The sequence below is a fragment of the Rhamphochromis sp. 'chilingali' genome, assembly GCF_963969265.1.
Source record: "Rhamphochromis sp. 'chilingali' genome assembly, chromosome: 8".
NCBI lineage: Eukaryota > Metazoa > Chordata > Actinopteri > Cichliformes > Cichlidae > Rhamphochromis > Rhamphochromis sp. 'chilingali'.
This window is the reverse complement of record NC_137935.1, coordinates 14,961,403-14,980,012: the sequence shown is the minus strand read 5'-3', so window position 1 is coordinate 14,980,012 and position 18,610 is coordinate 14,961,403. Positions and strand designations below refer to the sequence as shown.

General features: G+C 42.0%; 1 protein-coding gene across 1 annotated transcript; it reads left to right on the top strand.

Moving 5' to 3' along the window:
- Nucleotides 1–872: 872 nt before the first annotated feature.
- Nucleotides 873–8,470, top strand: LOC308401545 (vomeronasal type-2 receptor 1-like; the record flags this gene model as incomplete). Its single annotated transcript, XM_080889816.1, has 12 exons — nucleotides 873–1,233; nucleotides 1,357–1,748; nucleotides 1,800–1,905; nucleotides 1,954–2,119; nucleotides 2,165–2,291; nucleotides 2,375–2,439; nucleotides 5,286–5,411; nucleotides 5,547–5,832; nucleotides 5,942–6,766; nucleotides 6,870–7,091; nucleotides 7,212–7,335; nucleotides 7,566–8,470. The coding sequence occupies 12 exons, from the start codon at nucleotides 873–875 to the stop codon at nucleotides 8,468–8,470; spliced, it is 3,705 nt and encodes a 1,234-aa protein (XP_080745942.1).
- Between the last annotated feature and the right edge of the window lie 10,140 nt (nucleotides 8,471–18,610).

Here is an 18,610-nt window from a genome sequence, read left to right as displayed (position 1 = left end):
GTCGAAATCTGGACCTTGGCCGAAGAAACTGGCTGGGGGCAGTCGGCATTGATAAGTACTCTCTTGAATAATATTTGTGATGAGTTAAAGAGAGAGCTGATGATGAGAGATGTTCCTAAGACCCTGTCTGATGTGATTACACTATGTGTGAAGCTGGATGAGCACCTACGGGCGCGTCGGGGAACCGGAAACTACATTTCCCAGAGGCCCCCGGGGCACATGGAGACGTCAGGTGGGGGCGCATCTAGCGGCAGTCACTCGTCGGACAGCATGGAAGAAAGTGAACAGCCCATGCAACTGGGCCGCTCCAGACTGTCGCCCGAGGAGCGGTATCGTCGCGGGAGAGCCGGTGAGTGCTTTTATTGTGGCCGCAAGGGCCATATTGCCATGGATTGCCAGGCGCGGCCAAAAGACAGCGCCCGCCAGTAGCGAGGAGTGTACGGGTGGGCGAGGTCACCTGTTCTCAGTCTCCTCCTCGTCTCATGATTGCGGCTAAGCTAACGGTTCGTCTCAAGACTCATTCTCTCGACGCTCTGATCGATTCCGGGGCAGAACAGAATTTTATTGATGCCTCGCTGGCGCTAAAATTAGGTCTTAGCACGGAGCCTCTGTTTCATTCACTCCAAGTCACAGCCCTTAGTGGCCAGTGTCTTCCAGACATTACTCATGTCACAGAACCGATTTCCCTGTCTCTTTCTGGCAATCATGTTGAAACCATACAGTTGTACGTCTTTAAAGCCCCACTCACACCACTAGTCTTGGGCTATCCCTGGCTATGTCAACATAACCCTGTGATTAATTGGAGGAAAGAAAGTATTTCGGGGTGGGGGGAGGAGTGTCACATGTCCTGTTTAAAGGCCGCCACCCCCGCCATGAGCCTACCACCCAATAAAACTATTTCAGAACCGCCTGATCTGTCCTCCATACCGTCTGTTTATCACGACCTGGCGCAAGTGTTTTGTAAAGATAAGGCACGCTCCCTTCCCCCTCACCGGCCGTACGATTGTGGGATTGGCCTCCTCCCAGGCGCGCCGCTCCCGACCAGTAGGTTGTATAGCCTGTCTCGACCGGAGTGGGAAAGCATGGAAAACTACATCAATGAGTCACTTGCCGCTGGTCTCATTCGCCCCTCGTCCTCACCTGTTGCCACTGGTTTCTCTTTTGTCACCAAGAACGCGGAACTCAGCAGAGTTCCGCGTTCAAGCTTCTCCAGGGTGCCACCATCTTCACAAAGTTGGACCTGCGCAACGCCTACCATCTGGTGAGGATTAGGGAGGGAGACGAGTGGAAGACGGCTTTCAATACTCACCTGGGCCATTTCGAATATCTTGTGATGCCGTCTCACCAATGCTCCAGCTGTGTTTCAGGCTCTCGTGAATGACGTGCTCCGAGATTTCATCGACCATTTCGTTTTCATTTACTTGGATGACATCCTCATCTTCTCCCGATCTGTCGCCGACCACAAACGCCATGTCAGGCAAGTCCTTCAGCGTCTCCTCGAAAATCGTCTCTTTGTTAAAGGGGAGAAGTGTGAGTTTCATGTCTCAACTGTTTCCTTCCTGGGCCACGTCATCGATCGGGGTAACCTCAAGACTGATCCTGCAAAGGTTCAAGCCGTTGTCGCCTGGCCGACCCCTTCCGACCGTAGACAGCTTCAAAGCTTTCTGGGGTTCGCAAACTTTTATCGGCGCTTCGTTCGCAACTACAGTAAACTGGCCCTGCCTCTGACCCGTCTTACTTCTCCCAAGGTTCCCTTCTGCTGGGATGAGCTGGCTCAATGAGCATTTGCCCATCTGAAGGACCGCTTTGCCTCGGCGCCCATTCTCGTCCAACCCGATCTCGACATTGTGGAGGTGGACGCCTCGGACGCTGGAGTGGGGGCGGTGCTTTCCCAGCAGCAAGGAGGTAAGCTGCATCCCTGTGCCTACTTTTCACGCCGTCTCACCTCTGCAGAGAGCAACTATGATGTGGGAGATCGAGAGCTACTAGCCATCAAGCTAGCCCTGGAGGAGTGGCGCCATTGGCTAGAGGGCACTGCCCAGCCATTTGTGGTCTGGACCAATCACATGAACCTGGAGTACATTCGATCGGCAAAACGCCTCAACGCCAGGCAAGCCAGGTGGGCCCTGTTTTTTACTAGATTCCAGTTTACGATCACTTACAGACCCGGTTCCCGTAATGTCAAGCCAGACGCCCTCTCACGCCAATTTGCCGCCTCCGAAGACGCAACTCGGGACTCTCCCATTCTACCGCCCACCTGCTGTTCGTCGCTGGATCGTTGTCTACCACGCGTTAGTGAAGTCAAGCTACAGCAAGTTTAGTTAAGAGTGTTTTCCTCTGTGCGTCGTTCTTAACCCTGTCTCCCTGTCTACAGAGCTTCCTGGATTTTTCCCCGTGTGATTCCCGTGTGGCAGTGTTGGAGTGTGAGCCTGTGATCGTGTGAGTGGATATTCTGAAGAACGCGTGCTTTCCCTTGGACTTCCCTGGAGACCCCTTCTCCCCCCACTCAGCTGTATATAACACCCCCCGCACATTCTTGTATATACACCTGGTGACTTGTAAATAAACCCTTCTTGTGAGCATCAGAACCGGAGTCCTGCGCTTGAGTTCTCTTCCAAACCGTAACAACAATCTTTTTATAAGTTGTATTTTTTACTCAGTTATATATAGCGTTTGTATTCTATTTTTATCCTATTGTATGTATTATTTTATTTTATTGCATATAGTATTTTATTTTATTCTATTCTATTCTGTACAGTTGTGTACAGTATCTTATTCTGTATTCGAGTGTTCTCTAATTTTTGCTATATAACTTCGCACTGTCCAATTTCTGCTGTAACAAAACAAATTTCCCACATGTGGAACTAATAAAGGTTATCTTATCTAAGACGCACTGTCGATGAACGGGTCTGTTTTCATACATAAGGCGCACTGGATTATAAGGCGCATTAAGCGAAACAAAACAGTTAGATAAGTCAAACTTTAGCCAACCTCATATTGTGGATGGATTATCTCAGTTGTTCACCTGACTGAAGTTTGGTCTGTTTACAGCATCCTGCCATGCGATAGCATTAGTCCCTAACCATGGGGAACCCTCACATTAACTTTTATCGAGTGGAAAAAAGTTAGCATTCATCCTACAGCTTCACTGTGTTTATGTTTTGCTAATATAGCTGTGTCACTAGCGATAATAAGATAAGATAAGAAAAGATAACCTTTATTAGTCCCACACGTGGGAAATTTGTTTTGTCACAGCAGGAAGTGGACAGTACAAAAGTTATGAAGCAAAAATTAGAATACAATAAGGATAAATACAGTACACAACTGTACAGAATAGAATAAAATAAAATACTATATACATTAGAATAAAATAGAATAAAATATACAATAAGATAAAAATAGAATACAAATGCAATATACAGCTGAGTAAAAATACAACGATGCCAGAAAAGTATTGCACTTAGTGTTATTGCACATGTGTGGATGTGTGTGTTTGATCAGTTAAAGTCTTTATTGTGGAGTCTGACAGCAGTGGGGAGGAAAGACCTGCGAAATCTCTCCGTCCCACACCGTGGGTGCCACAGTCTCCCACTGAAGGAGTGCTCATTCTATACCAGCTAGTCCCACTTCAGTAACCCTAAAAACGTCACTGCTGTTTAGTTTTCTGTCTTCATTTATGTTGGAAGTGATAGCAGAGCTGTGCGTTTAAATTTTTTCAGAAATCTCTCAGTCAGAACATGGTTTATCATGTTTAGGTGGAAACTAGCGAGCTAACTTCCTGCTAACTTTAACTCCGTTAAATTTAATAAATTCTGTTTTCTTGGATGCCTGGACGTTAAACTTAATTGTTACACCTGGTAAAGCAGCAACGCTGATCATTTTATTACAGATGAACGAATTTAGACTGTTTTTAACTCTCAGTGATGATGCAGTGCTCGTTTGACTTTGGGACCTAAAGTAAATGGAGTTTTGGACCCAGATTACTCTGCGAGGCTCCTGACAATGAAGTCCAGCTGATGGCTTAGCAGGTGCCGGCCGTGGACGTATATATATATATGTGTGTGTATAGGTGACGGTTTAGACACGTGATGCATTGTCTCCCAAACGTGCATGGACTTTAAGGAAACTGATTGTTACAGCTTTTATAATACATTCGTTGACTGCTCTTGACCTTGCAAACTACACCAATTTAGTAACATTATTTCATTATTTTTTGTATTTCATTTTGATCAATTAATTTTAATTTAAGCAGGTGGTATCACACTCAAACAGATTGAACACAGACTGAACAGTGGTAAATCCATGATTTAAACCTCCCTATACCACAAAATATTTATGTTTCATTATAAATAGCTGTGTTATACTTGGTGAGACTCTAGAACTTAAAAAAAAATACATATTTTTTTATTATTAGTAATTTTTTGTATGTACTGTTAACATATACTGAGCCTGAGCTTGTTAATATTAAAAACATTTCACTGTAATTTTCACAATAATTCAAGCAATGTTTTGACATTTTGTTAAAATTAAAAGTACGGTATGTTTTAGGTAATTAATATACAGTTGTAAATCGTAAATTCAAATGAAAAAATCAGGAAAGATTGTCATTCAATCTTATTATGTAAATTGTAGGGTGATTAATTGTAAATAATGTTACAGATTTTCCCTGTTGTTTTCAAAGACAATGTGCCATATTACAGTACATTAATATATTTTCAACATATCAGCAGTGTAAAAATAAAAGCAAATCACAATTTTTCAATTTACAGAAATGTAATTTCCATATTACAGTCAATTACTCTTTTTGATTTAATGGTAATTTACCATTGCTATTTTACAGTTATTAACTGTAATTTTTATGTACATTTCTTACAGTGTACTTATAGGGGCAATAATTGTATTTACCCTGTCTGTGATCTTCAAAACTGAAAGACTATGGATAACTTATACATTATCTAGCTAAAGAGTTTTCTAAAGTCTCTTTCAAATTTCTTTATGATTAATGTGCATTGCAAAAGTAGTTTTAGACACTTTTCGATACAAGATAGTTTACTGACATTTAACAATACGTGTAAAGCATTACTTTCCTGATTCCAAGTTTGCCAATCTAAGATCACTGAGCCCTTTGGGAAATTATAGCACATTGGCTACATGTAATACTGTTGTTATAAGAACTGTGCTCTCATGCCTATATGGCAATGCAGTGCAAACATGCAAAGAGGTATCCTCCTATTTCTGTGTGTTCTCAGCACGAACACAGTATCTGGCTGTGAACTTTTTGGCAGGTTTGATATGCCAAGTTTGTTTAAGGAAGGTGACATAATGATCGGAGGAATCTTCCCAATCTTGATCAAACAGATACTCAGCACCTCTACATTTGATAAGGAGCCGCCTAAAGTGCAGTGTGAAGGGTATGATTTAACACAAATGGCTTTTTCATATGTCATGCATGTATGTTTATTTGTGTTTTAATTCTTGACATTGTACTTTATATACATGTGAAGCAATAGCTGGGTTACTTTGATCAATCACTAAAATGTCCTTAGATTTGACCTGCGAATTTATCGATGGACACAGGCAATGTTATTTGCCATTGAAGAAATCAACAATGATCCTGCTCTCCTTCCAAACATATCTCTTGGCTATAGGATCCTTAACTCATGCGCATCTCCTACAAATGCTCTACGTGCTGCACTAACACTGGCTAGTGGAGCAGAGGAGGTAGATGTATCTTCTCATTGCCCTCCAGCTATATCTGCCCTTATTGCAGAGTCTGGGTCATCTCAGTCAATAGCTGTGGCTGGAATTCTTGGACCCTTTCATATGCCAATAGTAAGAGATAAAGTTTTTTATTTTATGATGCTAAGTGATATTGGTTTTATGGCATTGTATGATGTAACATTGCATGTACACTCTTTCTGTGTTCTATTCTCTTTTATAGATCAGCTACTTCTCAACGTGTGCTTGTCTGAGTGACAGAACTAAATATCCTACATTTTTTAGAACAATCCCCAGCGACTATTTCCAGGCAAAAGCTTTGGCTGCACTGGTCAAACATTTTGGATGGCAGTGGATTGGAGCCATACAGTCAGACAATGATTATGGACGTAATGGAATACTTGCTTTTAAGGAGGAGGTTGAAAAGTTTGGGGTTTGTGTTGCTTTTGTTGCATCAGTTCTACGCACGTACACAAGAGATGAATTTCTAGAAGTTGTGGAAATAATTAAACAGTCGTCTGTCAAAGTAATTTTAGCTTTTTCTGTTGATGGTGATTTTTATCCTTTGATGCAAGAGATTGTGAACCAGAACATTACAGGAATTCAATGGATTTCTTGTGTGGCTTGGATAACATCATCTCGACCATCCACGCCTGAAATGTATAGATCCTTTGGTGGAACAGTGGGATTTGTAATGCAGAAGATGGCTATTCCTAAACTTAAACACTTTCTTACAAGTAATAGTCCTTATAAAGATCCACATGCACCTTTCGTGAAGGATTTCTGGGAGATTATCGTGGGCTGCACACCTGTTTTGCCAGGGGTACATGCAGCTACTGAGGACACAACGAAAAGATGTACAGGCAATGAAACATTAATGAATTCCGAGAATGATTTCTTCAATGTCACAGAGCTCAGAGTGACCTATAATGTCTATAAAGCGGTTTATGCTATTGCACATGCTCTGCATCAGCTGGTATTTTGCCAACCAGTTGGAGCACAAACAGTAAAGCGATGTTTAAACCTGACAGATATTCAACCCAAGGAGGTGAGAAATAGTGCACCTGAAAGCTACAATCGTTGAAATTGTTTAAACAAAACCAATAATTGAATATTTATATGTATCTAATGCATTATCTTTTCCTCTCTAGGTCAGTAAAAAATTACAAAGGGTGAATTTCACAAATCAGTTTGGTGATGAGGTGTTTTTTGATGAGAATGGCGATCCTCCTGCTTCTTATGATGTCATTAACTGGCAGTTGATAAATGGAAAAGTGCAACATGTGACACTTGGTCATTTGACATTTGCTGCAAATGGTGATTACAAGCTCAGCATCGAGGAGGAAAAGATAGTGTGGAGGACAGGGAAAAAAGTAATCATGATGTCTCTCTATTTTACATGCAGTACACTTTTAGTATCTCATCCTTTAGTATTCTCTTGTTAACACATAATCATTTACAGCTACAATATTTAAATATTTCTTTTGTCACAGGTCCCCACATCGGTGTGTTCTAATGTTTGCCCAGTTGGAACCAGAAAAGCTCAAATTCGGGGAAAACCTATATGTTGTTTTGACTGTGTACCCTGTGCTGATGGAACTATAGCCAACTCAACAGGTAGACAAGGGATCAATAACAAGAGTGCATGTCCCATATTAAGTTAAAAGTGTACAATTTAACATGCTTGTTTAGTGTCTACATATAACTAATATTTAAAATATTGACTTACTGCATGATATGATTTTATTAAAAGTAATTTTAATTTATTTCTATTCCAAGTACAATTGTATATTCTATTAAAATGTTATCTACATACATCACTTACCCTTTCTGTTTATCCTCAACAGGTGCAGCAGACTGCACACCTTGTCCAAAGGAATACTGGTCCAATGAGAGAAAAGATGATTGCATTCCTAGAACTATTGAGTTTCTGAAATATCATGAGCCCATGGGAATAGCTCTAACACTTGTATCCCTGTTAGGGGCCTCTCTCTCCTTGGCCACAATGGTGGTTTTTATCAACTACAGAGAAACTCCTGTGATAAAAGCCAGCAACTTTGAGCTGAGCTCTCTCTTATTATTCTCTCTTTTTCTGTGTTTTCTCTGTCCTCTCACTTTCCTTGGTCGGCCAACAGTCTGGACATGCATGCTGCGCCACACCGCTTTTGGTGTGACATTTGCCCTTTGCATTTCCTGTGTCTTGGGAAAAACCATTGTTGTTGTCACAGCCTTCAAAGCCACATTTCCTGGTAACAACATTGCTGGAAAGTTTGGTCACACACAACAAAGAATCATCATTTGCTCCTGCACTTTGATTCAAATAGTAATATGTGTGTTGTGGCTGAGTTTAAACCCACCTTACCCACATATGTTGTTCACATACAGCAATAAGATTATTGTTCTTGAATGTAATACAGGTTCTCAGGCTTCTTTTTATGCAGTTTTGGGATACATAGGTGTCCTTGCAATCATTTGTTTGATCCTTGCATTTATGGCAAGAAAACTTCCTGATAATTTCAATGAAGCCAAATTGATCACATTCAGCCTGCTGATATTCTGTGCTGTGTGGATTACCTTCATCCCAGCATACATCAGCTCTCCTGGAAAGTTCACTGTAGCTGTAGAAATATTTGCAATTTTGTCTTCAGCTTTTGGCTTATTAAGTAGCATTTTTGCACCCAAGTGTTACATAATATTTCTTAAGCCAGAAAAAAATACCAAGAAACATGTTATGGGAAAAATTATAAACTAAAAAAAAAAACCAAAAAACAAAAACATTAACCAATTAAATTATTTTGCTATTTTTGTGTTTACATCATGTATTATTACATTAGTAGACATTACGAGTCACTTAACTCATTCACTGCCAGCCATTGGCAGTGAATGAGTTAAACCCATTGACTCATTCACTGCTATTGACGGCTATAGACGTCAATGGCAGTGAATGAGTTAAAATTCTGTGACACATTAAATAACAGAGTTTTGGAAAAATACATACTTATATCTAATTTTTGACTGATAAGGGATTTATAATTAACTTGTGCAGCACGGTGGCCTGTTGGTTAGTACTGATGCCGCATAGCAAGAAGGTCCTCCATCAGACCGGGGTCTTTCTGTGTGGGGTTTGTATGTTCTCCCCTTGTTTGCATGGGTTCCCTCTGGGTACTCCGGCTTCCTCCCACTGTCCAAAGACATGCAGCTTGTAGGGATAAGTTAATTGATTAATCCAAATTGCCCATAGTTGTGAATGCGCGAGTGAATGTGAGCACAAACGGTTGTCTGTCTCTGTGTGTTAGCCCTGCGACAGACTGGCGACCTGTCCAGGGTGTACCCCGCCTCTTGCCCTATTACAGCTGTGATAGGCTCCAGCACCCTCCGCGACCCTGAAAAGGATAAGCGGAAGCAAATGGATGCATGGATTACAGTACACTGCAAGATATGTTCTATGCTGCTGAAAGAAATGGATGTATGTGAGTAAATATATTTAAATTTTGTCTATCTAATCATTGACACGCACACACATGCAAAACAATTTAAGAAAAAAAAAACAACTCTTGCCTCCTTTTCACTCTATAACAACATCATAGGTAAGAGACAGTAAATTCCTTTGAATCATCTTTTCCATGCAGTACACTGAGTGCTATTCATAAATGGGAGAGAGATTTTAATAATCATGTTAATAATCCTCTGAGGAGGATTGGAAAGGAGCCATTAAGATAGCTAGATCTACTTTTTCTTGCAACCATTTGTGAAACCCAATACAAAATTTAACCCTACCTATATATAGCTCCTAATGTTTTGCATAAGATTACACCTCATGTTTCCCCTTTTTGTACCAAATGTCCAAAACAAACTGGTACCCTCTTTCATTACTTCTGGAAATGTAAACTAATCAAAAGATTTTTGAGTTCCATATCTCAAGAATTGAGCAATATTTTTAAGAATTAGATCTAAAGGGACTCTGGATATTTTCTTCTTGGTTTACTTTCAAAAGAATCTTTATGAACTTATTTGCAGCGCAAAGTATTAGATAAAATATTGTTGCTGGCTTGGAAATGTATTCTAATTAACTGGGTCAAGGATAAACGTCCCACTGTTAATTTGTGGTAAGGGGAATTGTCTAAAGTTATTTCTCATGAAAGAGTTGCTGCTATCTTAGGAGAAAATGATAATTTGTCCCTCAATGTTTGGTCTCCTTGTCTTATCTAGTTACCAACTGATTTGTCCTAACTTTTGAGAGGGGCCGGTCTTTAGGGTGCCTCCAGGTAATTAGGAAGTGAGGATGGGAGTTCACTTCTCTATCTTCTTTTTTAAAAAATCTGCAGGTGACTAGACAGTAAATTATTATTATTATTATTTTTTTTTTGGGGGGGGGGGTTCCTAAGTTTTTTTTCTTTCTCTCCACTTTTCACCACATGTGTAGTTGCAAATAACTTTAAAGATAACTGCTGTTTGGCAGTGTGTTTGCATTTATATGTAATGTAGTGGCCCATTACTGGCAATGGCATAGTGCTTTGTACCATCTAGATTTAATACCTATATAGTAAATTATGAATAATTTCAGGAATGTTGAAAAGAACACATAAATAAATGTTGTGCAAATAATTTCTTTATATAAATGTCATAGTAATTTTAAATAAAATCATCTGAAATGTTCATGTTGTGGAGGTATGTAAGGATGACACAAGAGATCCCAATATTTTACTCCAACCAAGGCTGGACTGGGACAAAAAATCGGCCTGGGCATTTTGACTAGAGACCGGCCCACCAGGATAAATGTGACGTCATTCAGGGGTAAAACCGCAAAGGATTCTGGGAACTTGTGGCAAGAGGTACTAGCGCACGCAGGCTTTCAATTGAACTCAGTTACACAGCGATAAAAAGAAACACAAAAAAATGGCAAGAAGCTGCTGTATTATTAACTTTAATAGCCGGTCGCATGACAGCCACGGGAAGCCGACGGGTAAAGTGATCGTTTTTTTAATCGGATTACGTCGTTGAAGAGAATTTTTTTAAGCCATGTTTCCGAAGTAAGAGCCGACGGATGGTCTGGATATACCAAATATAACGTCTCAGAACACTCCAGCTCACAGGTTAGTCTGCTCCAAGCATTCCCACAAAGGTCAGAGTTTTGTAGTAGTTAATACGTCATTTTTCTTAACATAATTGGTGATCTAGGTTACAAGCAAGTCTGGCGCTGAACAGAAATTGTCGCGCTATGCTCCTTTGTTTATTGTGCATAAATAGTGAATTGCCCTGACACAATATTGCGTTTCGCTTCTGTTATTATGGTACATTGACAAAAACATATACTTTTACTCACAGGATAAAACAGTTGTTTTGTATCACTAATTGTCCAGTGCGATTACAACATACAATATTATTGTCACTGCTACATTTCTGTAATGCTACCAGAAATTATTTCCACTACTAATTAATTACCGTTGAGCTCAAAGGTTATATTAATAAACTGTTAACGAATGTGTATTTATGACGACGATTTGTGAGACTGGTAAACTTACCTTTGTTCGTACGATGGTCTTTCATTCTACACGGTGCATTTCAAGGTCCTGCACCCATCCGTCGGTAAACTGTACCTGGGCTTGTTGCAGTGACCTGAAGTTACTAAACTTCACGAGTGTATGCACTCACTCCAAGAACCGTATAATTATAAATCTGAGCGTGGTGAAAGTTGGGCAGCACGCTAACGTCTTTTGTCCCTCTGCAGATCCTTACGAGCACACATGTGTGCTCGTAAGGATCTGACCCTTTCACTCCTTTGATTTTTTCCTCGTATCTTTTCTTTGTCTTTTCGTCGAGTCTGTCTTTGTACGGACCGGCATTGTTCTCCTTTTGTTTTGTACATTACTTTTTTGTGCGGCAAAGAAAAAACAAGAAGGTATTGGAACTGGAGAATGAACGTTTTGCGTTGCTGCAAATGCTTGCATTTGATGCGGTACATGGATTGTTTTGCCACGAGTTCCCGGCATGCAATGCGCGAAAATCACGTGATTGCTAAACAAGGGGGAGGGTGCATCCGGCCTCCTCGGCTGTAATTGGTCCAGCCCAGAGTCGATCATGACCAACTGGCCAATACAACACCTTTCATTATATATACCCTTCCTAAAAAATAAAATAAAATCCATCGGCCCATATAAACAAAAAATTACCAGCGGCCCGGTTTGCCCGATGGCCAGTCCAGCTATGACTCCAACTTTAGTCTCGGTGGAACTGGTAAACCAAACGGGTTTAGACGGGTTAATGATCAGGCCATGTGCTGCCAAACACTGAAAAACCTGAAGCAGGTGGGACATGTACTATTTCTCCAAGCTACTGGCCACCAGGATATAATCTAGATATTCAAAATGAAGGACAGCCCGCGCAATACCAAGTCAATCAAACGCTGGAAGGTTTGGGCTGCACCCTTCATGCCGAAGGGCATGCGCAGAAACTCAAAAAGGCCAAAATCCTCAACGTGCACAAGATCCTGATACCTGATATCCCTGTACTAAATCAATCATAGAAAAAATCAGGGTCACCGCGAGATGGGTGGAATAATCCTGAATGTGGGAAATGGGATAACGATTGTTTTCCGTGACGTTATTTAGATCTTTTCCGTGGTGCCCAAACCATCAGATTTGTGTACCTTGTGTAATGGGGAAGTCCAGGGACTATTCAAATGCTCCACAATGACCAGGTGCTCCATAGTCGCAAACTCCTCCCGAGCGACAGACAGTTTAGTGGGGTCAAGGTGGCGCGTACATGTGCAATTACTGAATCACAGTGTTTGAGAAAGTAGGGACAGTTAGTGAGGGAAACTCAGAAAGCAAACATTAAAAACGTTTCCCAAAGCAACAAAATTAGCATGTACTATGGGCTTGGTACCCCACGTAAAACAGGGTAGTGAAGAAAATGACTCAGCATCAATCAAATATCTGTTAGCAACATCAACCAGTAGTAGGGGAGCACAAAGAAAATCTTCCCCTATTATAGTCACGGAGCTAACGGCAACTACATAGTTCCACCGGATGTCATGAAAACAGAAAAAACTGATGGCATAAAACTACCCTTTTCTGCGGTGCCGCCATGCAGCAATCCCAGACACCATCGATGAGTCAGAGGCCCCCAGAAGAATCGATGGGGGCAAGGGAGATGCCGCCGGTGAGTCAGGAACTATCGTCTGGATGCCGAAGCTCCTAGCAACCAGGAGAATGTAATCTGCTTATTCTTCCAGTAAGTTGTACTTCTTCGTGGCCAGCATCGGGGAGTTGGCAAGGCTCGGAGGAAGAGGTGAATGAAGAGGCCTGATATTTGGACTTATTTCTATTTGTAATTCTAGCTCTCTGAGCCAGGAAATGTTGAGCAGGTCTTTCCAACCCCTTTGGGTTGAGCTCGGAGCTTTTCCACTCTCTGACTGGATCACCTGTGTCTCCTCAACTTCATCATCTCCAATATAAAGGGAATAGCTGTTCCATCCAGTCTCTTTCAGATTATCTTCCTCTCAAGAGTGGTAAACAGGCTCAGTTTAGTTGTTTCTTTTTCTCCTGCTTCCATGTCTACTAATGTCCTCTCTACCCATTTTCCCAGTGCTCATTCCTCCTTTGGCTGCAAGAATTGGATTCTTGTTCCTTGCAATAGCTGGTCGTCTCCCTTAATATTCATTAGATACTCACCTCTATAACTTACCTGGTGGCTCATCCTCCAACTATCCCTACTACGTGATATCACAGACCAGTAGACATCCTTGTTCCCTTACAGGATTTTTTTCTGAAAGACAACAAGCATAATGGCTTAATCCTCTCTTTGTGCACAAATGTTCTGCAAAGTCTATCGAATCTTCAGGTTTCTCTTGATCTTCTAAATTTGTGAAATGCCATTTCCTCTCCAGCTTACTGCTTTAAGCTATGTGTTTGAGAATTATACCAGGGAGTCAAGTACTTCTGATTCAGGAACTACAGTGAAAAATAAGGCTGTTTTACATAGTGAGGAGGTAAAATTATTAACAAGATAATCGGCCTCTGTTGGCGTAGCGTTCAGGTAGCTGCTCTTCTCTGTGTTGGTACAGGGCATTGAAGATGATAACAGTGGGTGGATTAAATTCTGAAACTTAGTTACAGCACTTTGAGAAAGACATCTACTGTGATTTAATAATAATATTAATAATATTAATAATAATAATACATTTTATTTGAAAGCGCCTTTCAGAACATTCAAGAACACTGTACATGGTAGAATAATAAAAGCAACATAAAAGCAAGCAGTTTACACAATCATAAAAGCATAAGACATAAAACAAATTTAAAATAGCAGAGTGGAGAGGTTATGTGGGATAAGCTATTTTGAACAAGTGAGTTTTGAGTTGGGACTTAAATTGAATTGAATTGAAAGCCTTTATTGTCATTATACATGGTATAACAAAATTGGAAACAGCTCTATACAAGTGCACACGTGCTTATAGCACATTATAAAAACTATACAATAATTTAACTATACACTTACTATAAATATAAATACACAGTACAGTGCTGACACAGAGACAGACAGGCAGAGAATTGATGATATTTCAGTGCAGATTGCTTTTGTTCAAGTTTGAGTTGAATATGGTAATGGCTTTGAGGAAGAAGCTATCCCTGAGTCTGTTTGTTCTGGCCGTTATGGATCTATAGCACCTGCCAGAGGGCATTAGGTTGAAAAGATGGTAGCCGAGGTGGGTAGTGTCCTTTAAAATGTTTCTGGCCCTACTAAGACAATGGGAGTTGTAGACGACAGACAAGGAGGGCAGGGGGCAGCTGATGAGTTTTTGTGCTGTGTTTACCACCCTCTGCAGTCTCTTCCTGTCTGCCTCCGTGCAGCCAATTCAATTTCAATTCAATTTTATTTATATAGCGCCAAATCAAAACAAAAGTCGCCTCAAGGCGCTTCATAGATACAGAGAACAACCCAACAATCATATGACCCCCTATGAGCAAGCTCTTTGGCGACAGTGGGAAGGAAAAACTCCCTTTTAACAGGAATAAACCTCCAGCAGAACCAGGCTCAGGGAGGGGCAGCCATCTGCTGCGACCGGTTGGGGTGAGAGAAGGAAGAAAGGATAAAAGACATGCTGTGGAAGAGAGACAGAGGTTAATAACAGGTATCGTATAAATGATGACACTGGACGCAGCGTGTTCGGGTGATGTGTTCCAACTTTACTCGTAACCCGGAAGCTCCCCCCACACACAGCCTTATGGGAACAGTAGTCTACCGCTACACCTCATCCTTTTAGCTAAAGACATACTTCATAACGTCTCAAACAGCTCACTAGAACAGAAATGGGGAACATCATGAAACGTGAAAATTATACACATCCCTCATTTGTTCACTTACATTTAAACAAAACACATTGTAAACATCTCTAACAGCTTAACCCATCTTTGAATAGGGCATGAATGGATAACTTCAGAGAATTACACATCCAGTCTTTCAGGAGGTCTCACCACTCGACCAGATCTGGTAATAGTCCCTGTTGGTCTGAGGTGGCTCCTATTTCTCCTCAGAAAACCCCTGTCTGTCTCTACCACATAGGATCTGGGAGCACTGGCAGGTCCAACTACTGCTCCGGTAGTTCCTTCAGTGGTAATCCACACTTTCTGTCCTGACGATAGTTCCGGAAGTGGTCTGACTCTATGTCTGCGGTTGTAGTGTTTTGCCTGCTCACGCCTCCCCTCCTCATCTTTTTTGCGAAAAGCCTGTAGGTCAGGCCACTTTGGCACCAGCTTTGTGAACACTTTAGCATCTTTCATCATCGCTAGTGTTTGATCTACTGCTGGGAGGATGTGTCTTTCTCTTTTGACTACTGTGTTCAGGGTGTGAGGTCCACACATATTCTGGGGGGCTTTCCTGCTGGTCTGGGGACCACTACCATGCCAGAACACCACTCTGTAGGCTCAGTGACTTTGGAGATAACACCCATTTCTTCCATTCTGTGCAGCTCATTTCTCACTGCATCTCTGAGGGGAAGAGGAACGCGTCTTGGGGCAGATAGGGCTATTGGTACAGCTCCTTGCTCTATCTCAATATGATAAGGCTCCCTCAGCATGCCTAAACCTTTAAAAACGTCTGGGTATGCTGCCCTGAAATCTGTCACAGATTCCGTTACTGTGCTTACTCTGTACACAAGACCCAGAGCCTCACACGCTGGCCTGCTTAGCAATGGCTGTACTAGACCTGACACAAGGTAGACGTCTTGAGAAACACTGCGCCCTTTCACTGCTAGCTGTGCCTCGAAGCAGCCTTTAACATTGAGTGGGTTACTGCCCGGCCCTAGTAACTTCTTTCTGGGTCTCTGCAGCTTACCATCCCTGTCTGGACTGTACAAACCCTCTGGAATAGATGTAACATCCGCCCCTGTGTCAAGTTTAAAATATACATTTTCCCCATTTAACTTGATCTTTTGCACCCAGGGCTGTGACCTCCCAGTCTCTACTTCACCCAAGAACACACAATCCTCGCTGTCTGCATCTTTCTGATTTTCTGTCACTTTGCGTAGTGCTGTAGCTTCACTACTGCGACAGACCGCAGCAAAGTGCCCTTTTTTCTGACATTTTCGACACTGTACCTCTTTGGCTGGACATTCTTTCCATGAGTGTTTGTTCTTGCGACCACAGCAGCCACATTCCTTTCCACTTTGTTTGATTGGCTTTTGTTTTTTCTTCTGCCACATCTGCGTTTTCCCGCGTGTTGTATTTGTCCGTATTGTGTCCATGTTCAGTGTTTTCTCCACTGCCGCGCTGCTGTGAAGTATTGATTGTTGTTTCTTTACCGTTTCGCTCTGCCTAACCTTCTCAATGGCTTTAGCAAGAGTCAACTCTGAGTCCATTTGCAGCAGCTCCGACAGTCTTTTGTCTTTTGCCAACTACAATTCTGTCCCTTATGAGTTCGTCTTTGAGTGCTCCAAATGCACAATTTTCTGCAAGTTTGTGCACAGCAGTGATGAACGACTCTGTACTTTCCCCTTCCTGTTACCGTCTGGAGTTAAACTGTGCTCTTTCAAAAATTACGTTGTGTTTTCCTACATAATGTTTGCCAAATGCCTCTTTGACAGTTGCATATTTCTTTTTATCTGCATCGCACAGTGGTAAAACTGCCAAAACATCATCAGCAGCGTCTCCCATAGCGTACAGGAGTGCATTAACTTGATACTCGTCTGATTTGTTATCAAGAGCAGTTGCAATGCGAAATCTTACGAACCTTCTGACCCACTTTGGCCATTCGGCAGGATGAGAAAAGTCAAATGTTTCTGGGGGTGTTATTTGTACCGTGGTCGCCATCGTGACGTGTGGATCCCTGGCTTCCTCGCGTTCAGAATCCAAGCTTTCCGGTGCGCCGACCTCGTCTCCTCCTTCCGACATGTGAAGCTCGTGCTCGACTGCGCACACGCCCTGTTGCTAGCACCGGTCACAGCCTCGGACACGCTTCACCTGCATGCCGGTCTTGTTCGGGTTACCGATGCGAAAACTTCTCTCGCAGTTAACTGCACTGTACTGTACTCAAAAAAGAAGAAGAAAAAAAAACTGTGGAGACCGCTATTCGCACTTCTGACACCACGTATAAATGATGACACTGGACGCAGCGTGTTCGGGTGATGTGTTCCAACTTTACTCGTAACCCGGAAGCTCCCCCCACACACAGCCTTATGGGAACAGTAGTCTACCGCTATAGGTATGATTCAATGCAGAGAGGTCTATTAACACATAGAGAGTGAGAAAGGTGACTGGAAAGTAAAAACTCAATGCATCATGGGAATCCCCGGCAGCCTACGTCTATTGCAGCATAACTAAGGGAGGATTCAGGGTCACCTGGTCCAGCCCTAACTATAGCAAAAAGGAAAGTTTTAAGCCTAATCTTGAAAGTAGAAATAGTGTCTGTCTCCCAAATCCAAACTGGAAGCTGGTTCCACAGAAGAGGGGCCTGAAAACTGAAGGCTCTCCCTCCCATTCTACTTTTAAATACTCTATGAACAACAAGTAGGCCTGCAGTGGGACAGCGAAGTGCTCTAATAGGGTGATATGGTACTACAAGGTCATTAAGATAAGATGGGGCGTGATTATTTAAGACCTTGTATGTGAGGAGCAGGATTTTGAATTCAATTCTGGATTTAACAGGAAGCCAATGAAGGGAAGCCAAAACAGGAGAAATATGCTCTCTCTTTCTAGACCCTGTCAGTACTCTTGCTGCAGCATTTTGGATTAGCTGAAGACTTTTCAGTGAGTTTTTTGGACATCCTGATAATAATGAATTGCAGTAGTCCAGCCTGGAAGTAATAAATGCATGAACTAGTTTTTCAGCGTCACTCTGAGACAGGATATTTCTAACTTTAGAGAGCAGTCCTACATATTTGTTTAATATGTGCGTTGAAGGACATATCCTGGTCAAAAATGACTCCATGGTTCCTCACAGCGTTACTGGAGGCAAAAGTAATGCCATCCAGAGTAAGAATCTGGTTAGATACCATATTTCTAAGATTTTCAGGGCCGAGTACAACAGCCTCAGTTTTATCTGAATTAAGGAGCAGAAAGTTAGCGGCCATCCAGGTCTTTATGTCTTTAAGACATTCCTGCAGTTTAACTAATTGGTGTGTGTTATCTGGCTTCTCCTCCTTGAATCGCTACCTTATCGTGGTGGAGGGGTTTGTGTGTCTCAGGGATCCCAGGGGCTATGTTGTCTGGGGGCTTTTGCCCCCTGGTAGGGTCTCCCATGGCAAATTGGTCCTGGGTGAGGGACCAGACAAACAAAGAGCGATTCAGAGGAATGGCCTCCCTGATCTGAACCCGAGCGGTGCTTTGTTATTGGACTTCTGTGCTAATCACAGTTTGGCCATAACGAACACCTTGTTCGAACATAAGAGTGTCCA